The sequence below is a fragment of the Micromesistius poutassou genome, assembly GCF_964030765.1.
Source record: "Micromesistius poutassou genome assembly, chromosome: 5".
Lineage (NCBI taxonomy): Eukaryota > Metazoa > Chordata > Actinopteri > Gadiformes > Gadidae > Micromesistius > Micromesistius poutassou.
Genome location: NC_140275.1, coordinates 20995053 through 21017575, shown reverse-complemented (window position 1 = coordinate 21017575; position 22523 = coordinate 20995053). Strand labels below are relative to the sequence as shown.

Sequence of the window (22523 nt, the reverse complement as noted above, 5' to 3'; positions counted from 1 at the left end):
GAGCGATACTGCCTTGTGTCACTTTGATTCCTGGGCTCGCTGCTCTGCTTAGAGAGGATCCAGAACCAGGGAAATAAACCACATCATATATTATAACGTGCATGTTTTGGATGCTTTTAAATACTTAAAAAAAAAAAAATTGTGATCAAGTTTTTTTAAATTTTATTTTCTTTATGAGGAGGATTCACAACAGTACAATTATAGTGGTCAGAGAGACATAATCACCCCATTCGCCCACCTACCCCCCCTCCCGCCCACCCACCCACCCACCCCAACCGCCCCCCTTATCCCACCCACAACCTACTTCTCATAAGAAAATAAAAAAAGCCATATGGGAAAGAAAATAAATAAAATTGTAATACAAGTAAAACAAGTAAATATAAATCTTAAAAAAATGAATACTATGTATTTTGTTATTATACTGCCATTTCACCCTTGGAATTTATTTAGGCCTATTTGCTTCCTTTTTATTTATTAGTATTGAATCTGGGTCAAATATGTGAGATATGACTTTGTCGTGACTTTGTCTTCATTATCGTTTTAGAATACGCATCAACGGTGGTTTCTTTAGCATTCTTAATCCGGCCTATCGAAAGCTCCAATGTGAGGACATCCAAGAAGCTGAGGTGCCATTGGTTGATGCTAAGAGAATGGGGAGGCTTCCATCTCATTACCAGAATCTTCTCTGGATAAGTGAGATTAAGAGATGAATCATCATTTAGGAGTAGGATATTAGGAGCACAGGGTATGCGGGTTTCCAATATGGTAGAAAGAGCGGTAGAGACTAGGGACCAAAAAGTGTTAACGGAAGGACACTCCCACATTACATGCATGTATGTTCCCATAGATTTTGTGTTACATAAGGAACAAATGGGGGTAGAAGCAAGTTGAAGCTGGCAGCGTTTCCGTGGGGTTAAGTAAAATCTATGGATTAATTTGAAGTGTATAAATTGGTGGTTCAAATTCGTGAGCAAATTGGGATGTTATCCCAAAGCCTTTTCCAGTTGGTTTGGGATTGGTGATAGGTTAGAACAGTATTCCATACAGTGGTTATCCCCATGGGCATATGGACTGCTTCTTGAAGGGTTTTGTAGAAGCTAGGGATGTGAATAACTCCAATTTTTCATGGTCGAATAATCAGTGGGTGGTATGAACGAATAATCGATTATTCGATGTGTGCCGACATTCACAAAGGCAGCCATGGATCATCGGCAAGAAATCACTTAATATCTTAAACGCAAAAAAACTAACTTTAACAGTGATCAGTGTTTGTGTTGTATGCATATATATTAATATTTATGCTTGTGTATTGTGTATATTGTTTTTCTGCACATGATTAATAATTTTGCTACAGAACCAACAGTAGTTCCATCCGTTAATTCTTGTTTATTTGAATGGGAAAAAATGTTAACGGTCCAAATGTTAAAAATCGACTTTGACCCTCAGGAACGAATAATCGAATAATCGAATATTCTGACCCATCCCTAGTAGAAGCTAGAGACAAGGCCTCTGCTCGCCTTTTGTTCAAATAGTTTGATAAGTGGATGTATAGGTAGATAGAAAAAGAGTGATGAACCTGGTAAATTAAAAGAGTTTTTCAAATCTGTACAGTCTCGACACCTTCATATATTCATCATTCATTCATTCATATATTCATCTATCTATCTGATATTTAGATATCATCTATCATATCTAAATAATCTATATATAATATATCTGTCGCAGCCGTTCAAATGAGGCTATTGATTTTCTGTTAAAGGTGTCTGACTTGTTTATTTATGAATCATATCCATTTTTTGAGACCCACCCCCGCCCGCACCTGCAAAGTTCAGCACCAGATCCGACCTGTCATCCGTGATCAAAATGAAATCCGCACCAAAACATCGAAAGGATCATCCTTGGGTGGCTTTCACTCGATTTATGCAGTCTTCGGGCAGCGCAGTGTCATTGCTGAGTCCCCGCTCCACGTCTGACAAATGATCAGCTGTTGGAACCAGACGAGGTCTCTTCGCAGCTGGGAGTCAGTCAAGTGTTGTATCGTTGACTAAAACGGACGTCACAATCCGCCCATTTTAACAACTTTTATGTGGGTACCCGACCCATTGCAGGACAAGGATATTATATAATACTGTTTATGCGGAGTATTTATTTTACAGTGAAACTAATAAATAAACTATAAATAGTTGATGCCATCATGGTCGTTTCCCTCTAAATAGCTCTCGCTGACGCTAGAGGGCGGGGTTTGTAATCTCATGAGTTTAACGATCTCACACGTGACCCTCCGTTCTCACATCGCCTTCCGCTTCACACATCGGTCAAGAAACGAAGATGGCTGCGTTGGGGAAGCTCTCTCAGGCGCTGCTCAGGTCCTCTTTCGGCCAATCGCGGCGTCAGCTGTCGGCTACAGCTACGGCCGGACATGGCGAAAACGCATGTGAGTTTGGAGTTTTGTTCAAAGTACAAGTTGTGTTGGTCGATGTCACCTTAGAATTACGCCAATTCCTTTGAATGATGACCTTGCAGTGCTAGTGGCTAGCGCTAGCAGGCTAATATCCTTGGAGAGTGCAGCTCAGTCACTCTGTGCTTCACTCTGCTACAGAAGTAGACTGAAGCAGTGCTTTAACTGATATTGACCTTATTGTCCTCATTCTATGCTATATTCAAACCAACATTAGTCAATAGGATCCCTGAAGGTTAAACCAAAAGACCGTATAAATGATGCTAGCATTTGCCCTAAACATTTATGATTATAACATAAATGGTAAAGTGTCCAGTATGTTTTGGATTAGGATTTCAATGTGTTTTTAACACTGCTGCCTATGACCTACAGTCACACCAGACCCGAGGCTCTAAACCCTGGCACGCCATTGGTTTCAAGTGATAGTTTCAAGTGATAGTTGTTGGATAAAGGTCAATCCTCTAGTTCTGTCCTTATCCGGTATTCCCCGAATTGAACTCCCAATTTCTTTTGTTTTTGACTGATTTATTTAGTCCGAAATGAGTGATTGTCTGTCTCCCCCTCTACTAGCCCGGACATGGAAGATCCTGAGCTTTGTGGTGGCTCTGCCCGGCGTTGCCGTGTGCATGTTGAACATGTATCTGAAGATGCAGCAGCATCACCCTGAGCAGCCCGAGTTCGTCCCCTACACCCACCTGCGCCTCCGCACCAAGGTCTTCACCAGATACACTTTATATATGTTTACACACCTTCTAGTCCACCAAGGTCTTCACCAGATACACTTTATAGCGTTTACACACCTTGTAGTCCACCAAGGTCTTCACCAGATACACTTTATGTAGTTTACACACACCTTCTAGTCCACCAAGGTCTTCACCAGATACACTTTATATCGTTTACACACCTTCTAGTCCACCAAGGTCTTCACCAGATACACTTTATATCGTTTACACACCTTCTAGTCCACCAAGGTCTTCACCAGATACACTTTATATCGTTTACACACCTTCTAGTCCACCAAGGTCTTCACCAGATACACTTTATATCGTTTACACACCTTCTAGTCCACCAAGGTCTTCACCAGATACACTTTATATCGTTTACACACCTTCTAGTCCACCAAGGTCTTCACCAAATACACTTCATATAGTTTACACACCTTGTAGTGCACCATGGTTCTATTGCATAGTCAATGGTGTACTATAATAAAAAAAGGAATGCGTCTTACATGTGTGTATGATGCATCACATGTAATTATGTTTTATGTATGTATACAGGTTCAGGTTTGTCACGGTATTTCGTCTCTACCTTTGCTCCGGTTACATACTCCTAAATGTTTTTTGACTCTAAAACGTATGCACAAGAGAGGCCGTCCTTATTTTAAGTCATGGGACAATTAATATATGTCCTTCTTTAACATAATTCTTATCTCATAAATATGAAATTATTCATCTAGTTTATAGGATGCAATTACCAGCCTGCATCTCACAGGGCTTTACTCTCCCCGTGTTTGACTCTGTAGTGCTGTCTTACATGATGTTGCGTCTTCCTTAAAGGGGACATATTATACCACCAGGTGTGAGTGTGATCTACACATCTAGGTGGACACGCCCACCTGTGATGTCAGAAGCGGCACATTTTCAAAATGGCTTGTAATGGCTAATCACACTCACACCTGGTGGTATAATATGTCCCCTTTTAAAGGCACCGGTTCTATACCGCTAAAATGTCCCACTGAGATAAAGTTTTACTGTTTGATATAAATATGGTACTTTGCTGTACTGTATATAAAGCCGTGCAGCGATCCGTACATGTCATCCTGATCAAAGTTATTTTTATGGTAATACCACACTTGTAATGTATACATGTTTATTTATATATGTACATACTTACTCGGTTTATGGTAATGTTACACCATGTCTGGGATAGTTCCCGTTGCTTTTTCACAATTCAGATATCAACATATACAGGCTTACTTGACAAATGTAAGATATGACAATGTCACTGACTTGGGTTCTACTGAGCGGACTAATTAGTAGGGTTGACAAAGCTTAATTAACCTGTTCTCTACTCATAGCATGACAATGTTGGACACAGAAGAACCTGTGTGCTCAGTGCATAAATGTACAAACAAATACCTAGAGTGGGAAGTATTAACCTTACAGTATAACTTTGGATTCTACTGTAACGTGTTTGTGTTCTGCTCCTCCCAGCGTTTTCCCTGGGGAGATGGCAACCACTCCCTCTTCCACAACGACCACGTGAACGCCCTCCCCGGTGGCTATGAGGGACATGACGAGTGACCACCTCCTCCCACAACACCTCCATCCTACTGGGACCAGTTTCCCTCATTGTCTCCTTTGGACCATCCTCCCAATGCAGTCGACTAAATCATTCAGATCCTGTTTACCTCTGTGCTCCTGCTCCTGTAGGGCACTCCAAACAGTTCCAATGTCCTGGACCACAAATCAAACTGTCTGCTTAAAATGTACCGTAACGTAAATAAACTATAAATAACTCTGATCTCGTGTGTTTTCTTCCTTTTGTGTGTAATTTGCCCAAACTGGTATTGTATATTGTATATGTATTTTAAATGTTTGTTATTACTTTATATTCACACATTTAGGTAAACATTTTTTTTCTCAGAAGTGATTGCCACATAAATATAAGGTATTAACCGATTCAGGAATGCCAAACCTTTCCGAGGCGATGCTCGCTTTATAACTACAGAGGTTGCTCGAGTTCATAGCGCGTAGTACGAAACTGTTTTTGCCCCATTTGCTTGCCGTACTTTCACATGACCACTGCTTGTGACTACTTGCATTCTTGTAGCTTTCGCCCTGAAACTTGCTCCAGTCTCACGTTGGAATTACTAAAGAATAGGATAACGAATGCATTTGTTAACTTAGCCGTACTGGGTTGATTGGCATCTATTCAAGTGTTACTTTGCCCACGTTTCATGGTTGTCGGTGTAATCGTGATGCGTTAATCCACATTTGACGCATCGTTTCAATGGCAAACTGAGTGGCAGTAACGTTAGGGGAAAACATTGGTCCAAAAAGCTTTTCCTCAGTGATGGCTGAACTGATGGCCGACTCGGGGAGGTGCGCTATTTATTTGATTCGTCTTTGCTAAACGTAGACTAAAGTTTTGTATTTGGCTGCCGTGTTACTTTAAGTCCACAATGGGCCTGTTTCCTATTCTATTCTCCATTATTGGAAATGTGCATTGAGTGCGTTTAATTAATGATTTATTACTTCTTACAGGTGCACTTATTTTTTCCTCTACGATGGAACCAAGGTCCAAGGAGAGGGCGACCCTACGAGGGAAGGCATCTGCTACTTCTACCCAGAGCAGGTCTGACTCAAGCATGGAAATACCACCAGGACTATACCCTTTATAGTGTTAATCAGAAACCCATTTAAATGCATTGTGGTCTTTTAGTGTGCAGAGCTGCGTCCTGTTGGATCAGTGTTCTTCTGCGGGAGGTTTTAACGATGCTGGGGTGTCTCCCACAGACCCCCGTTGATCAGCAGGAGCTGCTGTGTGGCCAGCTGGCCGGGGTGGGCCGCTGCGTGTCCGAGCTCTCCTCCTCGCCCGTCCGGGTGCTCCGGCTGCGCCACAGCAAGTTTGCCATTAAGATGGAAGATGACTTTTTTTGGGTGAGCCTCTAATGTGAATGTTTTGCATCCCCCCCCCTGGACAGTGGACGTTATCCCTTTTGTTTCAAATCATTTTCTTTCTGTCCGGCATGTAGGCTCTCGGTTGCTCCATGGACTTCCCGACAGTGAGTATGTGTGACCGTCTGGACCAACTGATCAAGCTGTTTTGTTTCTACAACGGCCCCGTCCGCCAAAGCTACCAGGTAACAACTTAAACGGATTAAAATCAATTAAAAAGTATAATATAAACTAGTGCAAAGTGCTTGTTGATATTCTACTTTTTAATTGATCAAGCAGAATAGTTGGTGTTCCATGTAGAGTACCTTTTGAAGTCCTGCTCCAGACCGTGCGACTCTCTCCTCTTGCAGACGAACAGCAGGGAGACGCTGGCTCTGTGCTGGTCCAGGTACCTCTTCTACCTACAGGCCGGATCCACGGAGCTGCACCACATCTTCAGCTGCTTACGGACCATCGACTCAACCCACGTACGTGCCTCTTATAAACAATGGGATTACTAGTATATCTCTGTTCATGATCAAGATATTTCATCAGATCTTTTCACCGATAAGTATTTGAGATTTTATACTTTCTCTTTCAGATACAACAAAAACAAAATGTCAACGTATAGAATAATCTTAACTCCTATATCCGATTTCCAAAAATAAGCCAAAAATGTTTCGATTATTAACGTGGGATATTCTAGTGGTTAGGGTTTGACACCCAGCAAAAGGGTCCTGGGTTCGATCCCCATGTCCCCAGTCCCTAAGGCCTAACCCTTACCTGCCCATTGAATAATGTATCTACCTAAAGTCACCATCAGTTGTACAGTGACTGAATGGTAGTTAATATTGCTGCTTGTTTTCAGATTGACCCTCTTCTGCTACTGAAAGCTGCCCTCATTCTGCAGGCTTGCCAACGCTGCCCTCTAGTGTTGGCAGGCTGTATTTTGTTTCGTGGAAGGTGACCAGGAATTTTCCCGTTCAACGTTACATTACCTGCTGTATTTCCGTGAGTTTGTATGGACAGGGTAACTGACGTTCCCATATCCGCAGGGTGGTGAGCACGCAGATGCCTCCAGGTCTTACAGTGAGGGTGATGGCCCACGAGACTCAAACCTACAATAAGGTGTGTGTGTGTGTGTGTGTGTGTGTGTGTGTGTGTGTGTGTGTGTGTGTGTGTGTGTGTGTGTGACATTACTTAGTGGTGTCTGTCGTCCTAAGTGGACAAAAGCACATTCTTGGACACAATATTATCAATTTGCTCAATACTATTTGATCAAAATGTTTTTATTTTATTAACTTATTTGTTTTATTTATCCAGTACATCTGATGCTGTACAGTATATTGTGCCAATGATATCATATCTCTGCATCTATTGTACATTTCACTTCTTCATTATTTTGCTCTGCTCATTTGTTATGAACACTTTTTTTCCCGTTGCAATAGAATCCGGTCCCCTGGTTTAGCCTCAAATCACATCCTATGTCTATGTTTTCTATTCAATATTTTATAAATCTTTTTTATGGTAGCAGGATGGGAGACCAAACGGGGTGAGTTCCAGTTCTCCTCTCTCCAGGGCTGTGACTTCCACTACCGTGCATCTAACCCTGTCTGAACTTCAAGACCTGCGCTCCACCGCTGTGGACAGAGAATCTAGGTAGACCGTCCATTTCCCTTTCTGAGGCCCTTTTGTTAAAATAATAGAGGGAAGCTGAATAACTAAACCATTTCATTACCACAGAGATAGGGCTTTTGTGGTGTAGTTTATCATAAAATAATAACTTAAAGAAAGACTGAATATAAAAATCCCCCCATATCCGAACTTGACGAGTGCTATTCAAGTCTTTACTAGAATGGGATGCATAATGTTTTTCCAAGTCAGGACATGAATGTTAACTATTACAGCCTACTGGGATATTGAGTTGAGTTTATTTGGTTGTTTTACATAAGGGTCCTGTTCTGACAGGTGTAGTCATGAGAACATTTACCTTTTATCAGTTCATGAAGTGGACACAATGTGCTTAGCAATAGCAGGGAAGGCTTCTTTAAATAAAAACTATTACTATTATGTAGCAGTAAAAGTAAGACTCTTATATTTCTGGATAAATTATTTTGGGATATATGCGTCATTCATAAACAGGTAAAGCATCTGGTTCAACGAGGCCTACAGTTCGACTGTGAACATTGGGGTTTGAACCCAGACCCAGACCCTGGTTCCACTAGCCCCCTGACCCTCCTGTGTTGCCCGCCTCTGCCCTCTAGACCTCACTCCACTCCCAGCCAGGGCAGCCGGCCGCGGAGGACCCGTCTGTCCAGAACCTTATCGGACACGCCGTCGACGGAGTCAATCCCCGACCCGGAGCCGGAGCCCCCCGGCGCGCCCACGAGGCCGGACGCCCCCCCCCTCTCGCCGGTGCCGAGCCGGGGAGCGGAGCAGAGGGCCGCTACGACGCCGACCATCAAGCCCCTGCTGTTCCCAGCCTCGCCCCGGTCCCCGCTCACAAACCAAACGGGGCCTCGGAGCGGCGGCCAGGAAGAGGAGGAGGAGGAGGAGGAGGAGGAGGAAGACAGCGCGCTGGAAAAGTCGTGCTACTACAGCTTCCACAGCCCGGACGGAAACGCCAGCCGGGGGGAGCTCCAGGGAGAGGCCCCGCCGCCCGCCGCCCACGCCTCCGCCCTCGAGAACCCGCCGCCGCCGCCGCCGCCGCCGCCGGCCGGCCGCCGGACCCCGGAGCGGGAGGGGTCTCCAGGAGGCAGGGCAGCCTCCGGAGGCAGCGGGGACGGCCGGCGCAGCGGTGGCGGCGGCGGCGGCGATGGTGGTGGTCCTCCCGGAGCAGGGGACAGAACGGTGGTCCCCATGGCGCTGTACCAGCACAGGGTGAAGGGCCTGGTACTGGCCCTGCTGGTGGAGCCCCGCCTCCAGGGAGACACGGAGGCCCTGGAGGAGGTGGTGAGCGTGTTCACGTTAACGGCGCTCCTCCCTTTGAGGAGGCGCAGTGGGGCGGGACTTTAATAGCGTCGCAACTTTTTGCGCGACTGTGTTCGCGGCAGCGTGCATTTACGCCGCGCCACACCTAGGTTATCGCCAGCATGTTGATTAAACGGAAAAGAGTCTGCAGTTAACTATAAGAAACAAATGTCTCATGTTTCTGCTTTAAAATGCAGATTAAGGAACCTTCTATTGCGGGGGACGGCCCATTTGTTGCTCAGCTTAACTTAGATTAGATTTACAAACTTGGTTAACGAGTTAACCCAAACCCCAAACGCTGAGTTCAGGGGCTCCTCACCTCAGAGATAAAGTATAAAGTAACAGTTGTTCAGCTTTATCGTGCTAATGTTGATATTTATCAGCTGGTAAGCCCCGCCCCTTGTGTTTTTCTTGTGTCCAGTATCACAGCAGCCTGGCGTCCCTCAACGGACTGGAGGCCCACCTGAGGACGGTGGCCCCCGGGCCCCCTGGTCTTCAGGGGCCCTACGTCTTTGCTCATTACGACTGCATTCAGAACACCCTGACAAGTGAGTTTTTTTATGTTTTGATCATTATTTGATCATAGAAGTCATGATCGTTTGTGTATGACCCTGAATTTGTGTGACCCAGTTACCTTCTTTGTATTTCAGTTTATCCCCACTGTTCTCAGTTTTGTGTGTGTGTGTGTGTGTGTGTGTGTGTGTGTGTGTGTGTGTGTGTGTGTGTGTGTGTGTGTGTGTGTGTGTGTGTGTGTGTGTGTGTGTGTGTGTGTGTGTGTTATTCAGTTATCTTTATTCGATTAGTCGACTAGTTAAAGGGGGTTTCACTCCTTTCCAAATAAAGGGGTTTTCACTCCTTTCCTAGTTAAAGGGTTTTTCACTCCTTTCCTAGTTAAGGGGTTTTCACTGCTTTCCTAGTTAAGGGGTTTTCACTGCTTTCATAGTTAAGGGGTTTTCCCTCCTTTCATAGTTCAAAGGGGTTTTGTAAAACCATGTAGGGTATTTTAGATTTCCAATGTGTGCTTCATATTGTTCTTCTGTTCTTCTATGTAACGTGTAAGCATGTGTGTGCCCAGCCGCAGCGTTCCCAGTAGAGACCCCCTTGTTGTTGTGTCTCCCTGCAGCCAACGTGTCTGGTCGGGCCGGGGGAGAGCAGGACCACTCCTTTGTCCGAGCCACATCGCTGCTACACACGCATTTCTGTAACAGTGGCGCTCTGCAGGAGGCCATTATCAGGTCAGCAAGGCACAGCTGTGTGTGTGTGTGTGTGTGTGTGTGTGTGTGTGTGTGTGTGTGTGTGTGTGTGTGTGTGTGTGTGTGTGTGTGTGTGTGTGTGTGTGTGTGTGTGTGTGTGTGTGTGTGTGTGTTGGGGAGTGGGGGGTTGTGGATTATTGAACACTTGGGTTGTGTCTGTTGTCACAAGATGTCACAGGGTAGCCATGGGAACTGTTCCCTTACTGCCCTCAGTAATCAAACTTCACTTATTGTATATATCTGTCCACCATGGCAGCATTTAGCTACCATGGGGGCCATTCCGCCCACCTTAAAACTCTGTGTTAAAACTGTGTGTGTGTGTGTGTGTGCGTGTGCGTGTGCGTGTGCGTGTGCGCGCGTGTCTCAGGAGCGCCCGGACGGCGGTGTACGCCACCCGCAGCGTGGCCCAGGAGACCTACTTCCTGCAGCACGGCGGGGCGCTGCGCAACTCGGGGGTCCCCAACCACCAGGACACGGCCTTCACCCTGCCCAGCAAGGCCCGCCACAGGCTGCTCAAGCACGGGGTCAGCCTCCTCTGACCCCCCCCGCCGCTGACGGGGGAGGGGGTGGGGGGTGGGGGGTGGGGGGTGGGGGGGCGCTCTGATCACAGTGTTACGCGGGAGGTGAAAGCTGGTGCTTCAACCTCTGCAGGAGTCCCCAAGGCTCTTTTGTAGCTTCCGCTAATCTCTGCTGGGGAGGATTTGACTAACTAATTCTGGATGAAAGCCCGCTTTGACATTTTGAGGAGAGAGTGGTGTGAAGTTAACTTTTGCCAACCTGAACTGACCGCAATTTCAGTTCAGTTCCTTGTGTGTTAAATGGAAATCTTATACTTTTTCTTTCCGTGTTTTATTGAAGCATAATAGGCTAATTATGCTTTTATCTGCCTAATTAATTGTGGCTTCTCGTCTTCATAAAATCCCAAGAGCATTGCATAAACGTAACGCAATGTTGTCAATGTATTTTGCTAATTAATATGGATTTTTTAATTACCTTAACCTTGAACAGAGTTTAAATAGTATTTATTAATGTAAATGAAGTGTTAAGCTTAAACAACCATAGGACAACATGTCATTGTGTGTCGTTCGTAAATAGTTTCAAGGCTTTGCGAGAAGAACAGGTTGACTTTTGCACGCCTTTATTAGAAACCAAACGTCAATAAATAAATGAAATACATAAATAATCCGCTTTGTGGAGTTGCAATAGAGCTATTTTTTGTAACCGCTTGTATTTGATCCACAGGGGCCCCGTCGCCTCATCAGGCCCCGCTATGAGACCGGGCCGCGGCCCTCATTGTTTACCTACGTCACCTGAATGGCGGCGGGGTGGGAGGCGAATGTTTAAGAGTAGTTAGGGATCTGTGTCTTTTGACTTTGCGCAAGTTAAAAGTAGGACAAAATGCACATTTAAAAGTCCTAATCATGAGTTTCTGTTATGAGAATGAGTCTCCGCAACCTCACATGCGGCCAGTACAAGAGGCTTGTAGCGTAATGGCTGTCATTAGCCGAGCGGCTGAATGTGAATGGAGGAGGCGGTCGCTCCCCGGCGCCTCATTATTCACGCGCATTATGAGGACGCGGCGGGGGGTCATTATGCACGCGCATTAGGAGAGAGCAGTGGGGGGTCAATGGGTGGTGAAGAACCTGAACAAAAAGAGGGGAGGGACAATGACGAGGGCCAGGATTCAAATTCTAAGTAGCAAGTGTCCCCCATTGTGGTTGGAGATATATAGGCTAGCCACAGGGGCAACTCCAAGTCATCGCACAACCCCACAAAGTTTCCCCCTAGGAAGAGGCCCCTGAGAAGTCGCCATGGCGTGCCCCCGGACCCTACTGTGTTTCTTGACGGTGGTGACAAGCGCCAGTGGACTTATGGATCGTTTAGGTGACACGAGGGAATATATGTCACCGTTACCACACACCGGAGAGGAAATCTACAGGTCGAACCCGCGTTTGCACATGTTGAAGAGATGGAAGAGGGAGGTGATGGATGCGCACCGGCAACCCTGCGCGGAGCTGACCGTTCCCTGGAGGGAGAGCAGCGAGCAGCCCGCGGAAGGCGCCACGTTACTGCGCCTCCGCGTCCGGTCGTTCGCTCAGGGAGGACCTCGAAGCGCGGTTTTCCCAGGGAAGTCGCTTTTTAATTTCGTCCGACGGACGTATCGCTGCTGTCAGGAAGGGTTCCTGTGCAGAAACGTAAAAGGCATCCAAGGACACTTGCGCGAAGGTAAGAAGAAGTAGACGTAACGTTACGCACCATTCAACTAAGTTGCAGATGACCTATTAGGCCTTATTGTGCTTATATGGGCAAAAAACCCTGTTCAGCCCTACATGATTGATTTGAGGAATGAACACGCATTTTTGTTCCCCCCCCCCCCAGGTGCACACGCAGAGTTCCTCCTAAGCCCAGATGTGCTATCAATGCCCATAGTGCGAGCTGAACTTCATCTGCAGATTTTCAACCCACAACACCTTTCCATTCACCCTGCGCTGCTGTTCCTGGCGAAGCTCAATCTCCCCACAAGGTAAAGGCAGAGCGTGTTTACTGTCAACAAAATGGTATCACTCATGGACCCATTTCTACCTATTGACAAACACACACACACACACACACACACACACACACACACACACACACACACACACACACACACACACACAGAAAACTCAGCACAAAGGCTGTGAAAGAGAACACTTTCTAAACCCTCTTCTCCCTCCCAACCCCCCAGGTATGAGGTGTGGCCACGGGGGGACACGATGGAGCTCAAGGTGGACCTACTGCCCCTCTTCCAGGGGCTGGCGGACACTGCAGCTGCAGGAGGAGCCTCCAGCCTGATGAACATGCTGCGGTGGGGGGTGCGATCCAGGGGGGGTCCCCCACAAGCACCAGGCCAGCAGTCTCTGCGGGGCACTGATGAGGATGATGTGTGGGGGGAAGGCCCGAGCCGCAGGCCACCAGCCCCTCTCCTGGAGGTGGGTCTGGCCCTCAGCTGCAGCCATGAGGGCCGGGGCCCGGGCCTGGCCTGTGAGCACGCAGGCCTGCGCCTCTCACACATGCCCTTCATCGCTATTTCGTACTGAAAACGAGTGTATTGGACACATGGAGCTTGTGTTAAAGACTCTGGTCTGGTTTCATGGAGTGGAGTGACAGTCGGGCTCTCTCTCTCTCTCTCTCTCTCTCTGCTGGGACTACAAGACACCGACATGCATACAATGTCGGGCAAAGTAATGCACTTCACCGATGGCAGATATATTATTTATGAATGTGTTTATGGTACTTTTATTCATGTGTAATTGGTTTGTAAATAGTGTATATTTCATATACTAACTATTTGGTGGTCCTACATAAATTTTCTTGGATTTATTATGCCATTATAAAAGGGTTAGGGTTATGTGTAAAATGTATATTTTCGTAAATTTTATGAAAGGATCAGATTGTATTATGTTGCAGTTACAATAATAAATATATGTGAAAAGCTATGGAGCAGCAGGTTGTTATTTGTTTTTGAGGTTAGCAGGTGGATGTGGCGGGGATCAGCTCCTGGACAAACACAAGGCAATACGGTTGAATGCTAGAATCCTAATGGTGCGTTCCAGGCAACCCGTAACCCGTGTTTTCACAACCTTCTACTCGTGAAAGTGCCCTGGAACGGCAGTCAAACCCGCAACTTACCACCCGTGAACTCGTACCAGATCGATGTACTCCCAGTTCCAGCTCGTTCCTTGCGGGCTAAAAAGTGTCCCTGGAACGCAGCATAACATCAGAACATTCACCATTAATAATTAAAACAAGGCAGTGGAGCTCAGATGAAAGGTAGGAAAATAAACATTTCTTAGGTTTGACACAGGTTAATTCAATACAAATGTTAATCTGGTAATCAAGATCAATCCATACACACAAGTAAATATCCACCAATGTAAATAACAGCAGAAACAAAAGTTTGATAAAATAGCACATTTATTAAAAAGAGACAGCATTTATCCACATTTCCCCCGATTTGCAACATCAGTGAGTGAGAGCAGAGGTCTTTGAGGCCATGTTTATAGTCCTTCTGCATCCAGATCTGAGGAGGCCATTTGTCTGTCCTGTATGGGACTCTTGTTTTGGCTCTCTTTCATACACTGAGAGATACATGATGGTAAACCAGTTGTGACTGGTGTGGGACTGGTTTCATAAGCAGGGAGTAGATGGTGATAAGGTTTCATTTTAAAACCATCTCCAACCACTACAATATTAGGATCCAATAATGTAGTTTGGACTGCTGAACATAAGATTTGAAAATATTTGATCAAAAAATGCAAAAAAACTAAAGTAATGGATGCTTTATAAAACAAAAATAAGCAATACATACCAAAATCTTCCAAGTTTATTCCACAGCAAGAAGATACATGGATATTTTGTTGAAATATGACTAATGTGATCAAGTTTGTTCTTTGGAAAGAATCTGGAGCTAGAAGACAGAAAAGGTCTTCTCTCTGCTCTCATTTTGAAAGAATTGAAGACACCTACAAGTACATTATCCTCTGGCAGTGGCGGGTTTGATTTGCTGATGGACTTAAACTGCTTTTATTTAACTGCTACTTACTCCTTAAAAAAATAAGTTTTATCCTTTGCAGCACTGGAGTATTTTGATGTATGTTGCTGTACTGAGCTTCCCTCACACTATGGGGCGGAGCATTGTCATAAACATCTAGGTGAAAAAGAAAAGCAACAGAAAAAAGGACAGACTCATGTAATGTTAGGGCAACAAAGGAGGGACGCAAAGCAACATGGTGGCAAAGCACAATGTATTCAATAATCAAGGCAACAAAGAAAAAAAAAACATACACAGAATGACACGTGATCTGATAAAATGAGGCAGTGCAAAACAACACCAATAAAAGGTTAAACAAATAAAAACAAATTAAAGAAAGATCCTGAGGAAACAATTCAAAACATAAACATCTGAGCATGAATCAACATCTCTCCAGACTAGCCCCGCTCTTGATAAAATTAACATTTAAAACATACTAGATCGGAAGATTCAAATATTTTACTTTTCTTATTGTTCTTTTGGGTTTCCACCATCTGGCAATTTTTCGTAAGATTTATTTCGTACCAACAATACTTCAACTTCAGCAAAAAGGCCTCATGTTTGTTTTAACATGATAGAAAAACAAATAATGGAAAGAGTTACATCATTTTTTTTTATTAAACAGAAAAAAAGGGTGACTACTTTTACGCTATAAAAAAAAATATTTTGTACCTTATATACACACGCAACCGTGTAAAAAGATTTGATTTCTTAAACAAAGTGGTGACTTTGGTGCTGAATTAAATTAACTTCTTGCATCCTTTAAGGGAAAGAAAAAGGTGCTCGCATTAGGTAAGTCTTAAAAACAAAAAACACCACCCCCGCCAAATAAACAAAACGCCAATAACAAACAGACATGGAAAAACTACTTTTTTTTGTGGCAGCAATAAACAGGGTAGCGGGATTGAGGGGTGGAAGGGAATACATGGGACCTGGACCATTTGTCAACGTAGAGCCAAACCAATAGGAGAACAGTCTTGAGGATTTTGAAGACAGGAAAGGTATACAGGCAAAGTTACAACATTCATCCTTCTTGGAGGAGAGCTTAGCACTTAATGGAAGTAATGTGATACATAAAAACCACTGTTCGCCAACGGAGCGGGAGAAACCCCGTCTTCAGTTACTGTAGAAGAACCCCAGGGGGCTGCCGCCGTCCAGGTGCTAAGTATGTGCAGACATGACCCATGGTGAGAGGGAGGAGGTGGCCCACTAGGTCTACCAGAAAGAGGCAGACACAGTAAAGGCTTTCGTCTGTCTCCAGGGTCCATGCAAGGGGACTGAGGATCTGACAGCACCCAGGGACCACCAGCGACACTACTAGTGCTCAGAACACACACAGAGGGTCTCCACTAATAAACCCCACAGCTGAGCCATCTCCCAAAGTGCACATGATACACATGCTTCCAGTGCACACCTCACAGGCATGGCAACATAAAAGATTAAAGCAGGAGTAATGAAAAATTAAAAATAAGTCAACCTCAACGTTTTGGTTTTAAATTATTCCGTTTTTTCCCCCCTATACCTCACCGTTAAAACAAAAAATACCCCAAAACGTTCAATGGGACCAGATTTGATGTATAAAAAGGAAGCATGGCCCAACAGTGAATGATGTTCACCATACCCCGCGGGACAGACCCTGTTAGGTCTATCAAAGCACATACTATTCATTTTCGATCGCCCTGGTTCAGCTGTGGTTGAGAGATGGGACCCCGACGGCTGCTCTGGGGGCCAGTGGCCTGCGAAGGGCCCTGGACTGGACACGGTAACCAGGGGCACTCAGAGACAACCCAAAATAAACACAGGCAGTCGACAGCCTGCAGTCGGAGTCGAGCCCCGGACGTCCAGCCAGCGAGGCAGCATTGCTAATCGCTGCGCCACCAGTCCCTAAATAAATAATTGTGTTCAGTTCATAGCCCTGATCAGCACCGTCATGTCCGCAACTCAGATCAACTGTCCCATTTCCACAACGCCAAACAAAAAGACGAAACAATTAAGACTACTTTTAGAAAAGCTTGGCAACATTGTTTTAAGACTGGCGAGCAGCTTGTTTTCATTTAGATCGATCCTTTTATAAATAATTAAATGGTGGGCATACGTCTAAGCATGCTCATCCTGGGATTCCACTCACACACCTTGATCAGGTTTACGGGGACTGAATGCTAAACAACTCCTCCATTAAATAACAAATGTTTCTTTGGTGAAACAAATGGAAGGCGTGTGCTTATATCGGCAAAACAAGGCAGTGTCCATGTAGCACTCAGAGCTGTCAATGCAATGTGAAGGTAAGGACAGTACTGGCAACGTAATCCAATCAAACATCAATGGAAATATGGCCACTCATCCAATGCGATTCAGGAACCTGAATAAGGATTGCCCTAAAAAAAAAAAAAAAAGTTTATGCAACTTTTTAATAACTTCATAGTTTATAGCTCCATCTAAGATAAAAAATAATAAAATCAAAAGTAATAACTGGTCTCAAATTTTGTTTGTCAAGGACAGAACAGATTTTTGATGCCCAACTGTTTTTGTGTGTGTAAAAGAATACAAGCATCTTGTAATCAAGATGACAGGGAGTATAGACTCCATGAATAACCACTGAGAGGTGTAGGGAAGGATCCTGGTCAATGTGATTGTACACCGTTATATAATCGGGAGCACACTACAGAGAGCCAAAAACATTCACAAATTAAATATGAACAGTATCAAATGGCCACTGAATTCTCATTTGCCAATTACTGTGCTTTCTGTTAAAACACCCCATTTGTTCTCCTTTAGAAGTTTGAGTTCAGTGAGTGTGTGTTGAAACTAATGCAAAGCAAGTGTCCAATGTTTGAGTTACTGCACCCAGCACTAGAACATAGGTCCACAACCGTAACCCATGTTTTGCACAACTCAAGAAAACATGTGGTGTTCAACTTAGACAGATATCTCTAGATCTTGCCACGTCTTGTGTTGGTGAGAAAGATATACGTTTGTTCAGGGCCAGCGCCAATGGATGTTGAACACAATCACCCCAGCACGTACACATTCAACAGTAAAATCCCATGGTAACCGCCTCCCCTTACAGTTTCCTTGCAAAACCAAAACAGAAACACACCCTGGTAACTGGTTTGCACCTTCACCAAGTTAAAAAAAAACAAAAAAAACAATTGAGAACAAAACCATCCTGCTGCCTCCGTCTCCTGTATGTATGCTTTTGCAGCAGTAATGTCATCTTCAACTCATCTCATGGCGTCTCTCTCTCTCTCTGTCTCCCTCCCTCACTCCGTCTCTCTCGCTGTCCCATTAATTGTCCGTCTAGCCCCCTGCCCTAGCCCTGTCCCCGCCACCTCTCCTCCTCTGGTCGCCAGGTGCTCAGAGCCGACACAGGCAGAACAGTGTGGGGATGAACACGCCAAACGCCACGAGGATGGGGAACATGAGGCTGCTGTTGTCGGCCGCATAGGGGTTGGGTGTCCGGGGCCCTGACTGGACGCGGTTCTTGGGCGCTGCGGAGGTGCTCTTCTTGCCGCTCTCCTCCCCTACCTCGGGGTCTTCCTCCTCTTCCTCCTCCTCCACCACCACCTCGCGTTTCTCCAGGCCCGGGTGGGGCTGGAGCTTCGGTACATCTATGGAGGAAAAAAAAGAAGAAAAAAAAAAAGATGTAGTTAATGTAGGAAGAGCATTTTGTCACTAATGTGTTATTATTGAGCAAGGATTCGCTCCGCCGAATGTGTTATGGGGGCTCACCTTCTAGGGTTCCCTTCATGACGTAGAGAGCGCACACCTTGGGGTTGTCGTAATAACCCTAAAAAACACAATAGGGACAGTGTTAGTAAAACATCACTTGTAGATTCAAATAGGGCCATCTTTATCAGTGCGCTTATCCTTCCCTGTGTAAACTCATGTCAAAAAGAAAAACACTCTCTAAATAAATAAATTCTTTTTTGTAGCTATTTTTGTACTTTGACTATATTAGGCCTCACAACAAACCTACGCCACCAGGTCCTCTGACTTTTCCATCCCAAAGTACATGAGAGTTTAGTCTATGAACCCAACCCATTTTCCAGTTAGCCCACAAAGTCTAGGCCGTCAAGGATGGGTGGCCCACTGAGATAATCTAGTTGATTCTCCTGTAATACTTAGCATAGCGCTTGCAAACAGTACAAATGACTGGTTGAATGCAGATGGTCAGAGCCGTCACCTTTCCCTGAGCGTGTGAATATTGACTGCTGGGAATACATTTGTGGACTTAAAAAAAAGAAAAGTCCCTCTGATAGCTTCTCGGGGGCGGGAATAACCAGAGCTGAACCTGCATCTTCAGACACAGCAAATATTGGATATGTAAATGTTAATATTCATTTGTATTCAGCCGTTATTTCAGTATTTGAATATGGCTTTCCTCACCTGCATGTGTAGGAACCAAAACAGATACCCACAGAAACAGGAAGGCCAACATGAAACTTAGGTACAGTAGGTACAGTACAGTTCCTCATTTCTCTAGAGCCTGGGGTATTCTTTAGCCCCATCAACACCTGGACGCTCACTCGCAGGGTGGCCACGTCAAGGCCTTACAAAGAGGAGTGTTCCGCCGACGTGCGTATAGCCAAGACACACAAAACAAACCTCTCACCTTAACAAACTCCACGTTGAGCTTGCCGTTGAAGGTGGAGACCTCTCCCTGCACGCTCAGCTTGCCCCGGCGGATGGAGAAGGGGACTATTTCGTCGTGGGCCGTACTGTGACCCACGCGCTCAAAGATATCCAGATCTTTCACCACAACGTGGCCGTTGAGGCGCACGTCAAACACCTGTGAACGTAGATCAAAAGAGAATGAGCTCCACCGCAACTCGAAAAGCGAAAGAGTTTTGAGAGACTGAAATATACTAAATATACTGAAAGCTGCTTTGAATATTCCCTGTGTGGTTGGATCGATATAATATACACAACCATCTTGTTAAAAGACTATCTACAGAGATGAAGAGGTGCTACGGGGTTTGAATAAGACACTTTTTTTTTTATAAATAGCCTACCTTTTGCTGAGACTGAGCAAAGTAGACCTCTGCATACTTCATGACTAATATGTAGTCCCCTTCCTCTCGGATGGGCACCTCGTAGCCGAAGGTGTCCTCGTTGTAGCGCTCCGTCTGGTACAGTACCTGGTCCTCTGGACTCGAGCGCAGAATAGGCAGGCGCACGCCGTAGTCAGAGGCTAGAAGGTGGGAAGTAAGAAGCGGATTATTTTTTTTACATTAATTCCACACTCATTCACCCAATGAGAGCACACAAAAGTGGTTACAGGATTGATAGATGTTTCATTCAAACTAGTGTTTTTAAGAGTTGTTTTCATGCATTTGGCTAGCTGCAAAATGCATGTTTATGATAAGAAGGCAATGCTTACTTATAAACATTCATTTAATGAACTCTAGAATTCTGATTTAAAATGTTTTCGCCTTTTGTCGGTTGCTTAGCACTAATCCTGAAAAATAGTACTGAAGTGTACATAATCCCTGTCGTTCTGTTCGTATCTTTTCTTATCTTCTCATTGATGGTCATTTCTAGTTTTGCTAAGCACACAATCTTTTCAGTCCTGAAGCAAATGAGAAAACCTGTAGTGTCCACTTCCTCCCCAGCCACGCGAGAGGCGGAGCCAAAGCAGGCTGTGATGACTTGTCATTGGCTTCTGATTAAATGCGGAAACCACGATGGCACTGCTGCTCGAAAAACTGCAATACATTCCTACGAGGAAGCCAGCCACTGTGCATGCAATTAACATCACGTTTTAAAATCACCCATTCGAATAAAGCACGTGTCAATACGAGCACGTCGCCGGTTGTCATGCACTCACCTTTTCCGAGTTTCCCTTCCAAGGGATCCTTTTTGAAATGGATGCCGTGCATGTCTGTGTGCGCTTCCCCTCCGGCGTTCACTGCCCATATAACTCGCTCGGCGAGGCTGGGCCCCCCGCCGTCAGCCCAACACCGGTACGCTAGCAGCGACAGCACCGCGGTCCCCAGCCAGGCAGCCCAGGGCGCCGTGGCTCGCTGCGTGGCCATGCGGAGCTCGGTCCTAGGACGCCGGGAGAAACACACAGCCTGTGTCGGTGCACTGCCCACTGGAGCTGGAGGACTAGCTAGTAGCTAGAGGTCTTTTTTTTTTTGCAGTATGCACAGCTTCCCCGAATGATTTCCGAGTCCCAATGAAAACAGATGTCAAGCGTTTGTTGCTAGCCCCCCCTGTCAGGATGACTTTACGCCTGGATGTAACATGATCTCGATAGCCCACATGCTAATGGAAACACTACGAGTCGCCGGCAGAAATCGTCGGCCCGAAAACAGGAAATAATGTATGAAATAATGACTTCCACCGGCACGACATACCGCCGTTAGCCCACAGTTAGCCGGGTTAAAACGGACACGTGTAATAAGTTTGTCGTGTCGGTGCCTCCGACGGCTAACGTCACCTGTCTCACCCACCGGGCTGTGGAAGCGACACCGAAACGTCCAATGTCTTACTTACCTTTACCTTCGTTTTTCAAGACTGGAGTCAACCTATATTTTTCTGCAATTTGTAATCGTATCTCTTATTAAAGAAAAAAAACCAGACTGGCTAGCTACCTACAGCGTATAGCCTACGATGACTCAATTCGCAGCTCTTATTTGATCGCTGGTCGTCTCACTGTAATAAACTGACGTTGACTTTCATTCAATGTGCATTCAACCATTAGCTAGCTGCTAGCTACAGCGGGGAAGGGGCAGTGCTACCTAACTTGCTAGCTACTGTTCCTAATAAGTGACAGCCTTTCTATCCAATCAGATATCCTATATTAATTACCCACCGTAGTGCGTGCAAATTACCATAAATAGGAAACGGACATGTTATGGTTTGCCTTTTACAATTATATTAAATTAAAACATTATAAGATTAGAAATACATATTTTGGAAAACCATATTGTATCAACGTTGAGGGACAAATCATTTCATCTTTATAAAGTCCTATACTTCGATTTCGTCTCTACTAATGTGAACTGAAAAGTGAAAGCTCCCATTCATTCGCTTTATCGACTTTTCTGGTATCATAAGACGCAGGAGGCGGAGTCCAGAGGACAAGGCCCGCCCCCATGGTCAGGGGCAGTGTAGTTTGGTTGAGAGCTCAAGTAATATTCATCCAGCTGGCAACAGGCAGAAGAAATGTATATTTCATATTAATAGATTTGGCGTTTTGGCGGCGTCTTTTCCCCAGCTTCCCCAGCTTCGACACTTCCTCCTGCATACATAAACAAACATCTTACTTAAATACACGGTTCTGTTTGAATAATAATAATAATAATTAATAAATGAACAACTAGCAGGCAATGTGTTTATTGGATCAGCGGGAGACAAAACCCGACAAAAGGCATAGTCCTACATCTCGAAATTACAGTATAAAATAACAGCAATCGTGGACATGCGTTCGTTATTAAAGGTCCAGTAGATGTTTGACCCTCACGAACTTTGGAATGTTCAGAATCTTACCCAATCAGGCGAGTCCAACACAGCGTGCACGCGGTGCACTCTGGGTTTGGTTAACCGAAAGATATTATGCATGGGTATTGTTGCCGTAGTAACAGCAATTTGAGTCGCCTGTGGGC

The 22523-nt window shown here is 45.1% G+C and overlaps 3 protein-coding genes across 5 annotated transcripts; 2 read left to right on the top strand and 1 right to left on the bottom strand.

Moving 5' to 3' along the window:
- Positions 1-2303: 2303 nt before the first annotated feature.
- cox6a1 (cytochrome c oxidase subunit 6A1) lies at positions 2304-4981 on the top strand. The gene is made up of 3 exons (XM_084467634.1): positions 2304-2434; positions 3029-3171; positions 4672-4981. Exons 1-3 carry the CDS (start codon positions 2329-2331, stop codon positions 4759-4761), a joined length of 339 nt encoding a protein of 112 aa, XP_084323760.1. The 5' UTR covers positions 2304-2328; the 3' UTR covers positions 4762-4981.
- A 367-nt stretch (positions 4982-5348) lies between these two features.
- Positions 5349-11502, top strand: hps4 (HPS4 biogenesis of lysosomal organelles complex 3 subunit 2). Of its 2 annotated transcripts, none has more exons than XM_084468038.1 (12): positions 5349-5562; positions 5725-5815; positions 5977-6120; positions 6216-6323; positions 6489-6605; positions 6986-7080; positions 7173-7245; positions 7652-7776; positions 8382-9069; positions 9509-9635; positions 10211-10322; positions 10708-11502. In XM_084468038.1, exons 1-12 carry the CDS (start codon positions 5534-5536, stop codon positions 10877-10879), a joined length of 1881 nt encoding a protein of 626 aa, XP_084324164.1. In that variant the 5' UTR covers positions 5349-5533; the 3' UTR covers positions 10880-11502. The 2 variants fall into 2 exon arrangements, with proteins under 2 accessions (XP_084324164.1, XP_084324163.1); XM_084468037.1 differs by having other exon boundaries at positions 7649-7776.
- A 3555-nt stretch (positions 11503-15057) lies between these two features.
- Positions 15058-21601, bottom strand: mlec (malectin). 2 transcript variants are annotated; one of them, XM_084467774.1, is made up of 6 exons: positions 21412-21601; positions 20741-20961; positions 19926-20104; positions 19526-19702; positions 18643-18700; positions 15058-18521 (listed from the first exon to the last, which is right to left on the bottom strand). In XM_084467774.1, exons 2-6 carry the CDS (start codon positions 20946-20948, stop codon positions 18268-18270), a joined length of 876 nt encoding a protein of 291 aa, XP_084323900.1. In that variant the 5' UTR covers positions 20949-20961; positions 21412-21601; the 3' UTR covers positions 15058-18267. The 2 variants fall into 2 exon arrangements, with proteins under 2 accessions (XP_084323900.1, XP_084323901.1); XM_084467775.1 differs by having other exon boundaries at positions 21514-21596.
- Positions 21602-22523: the final 922 nt, after the last annotated feature.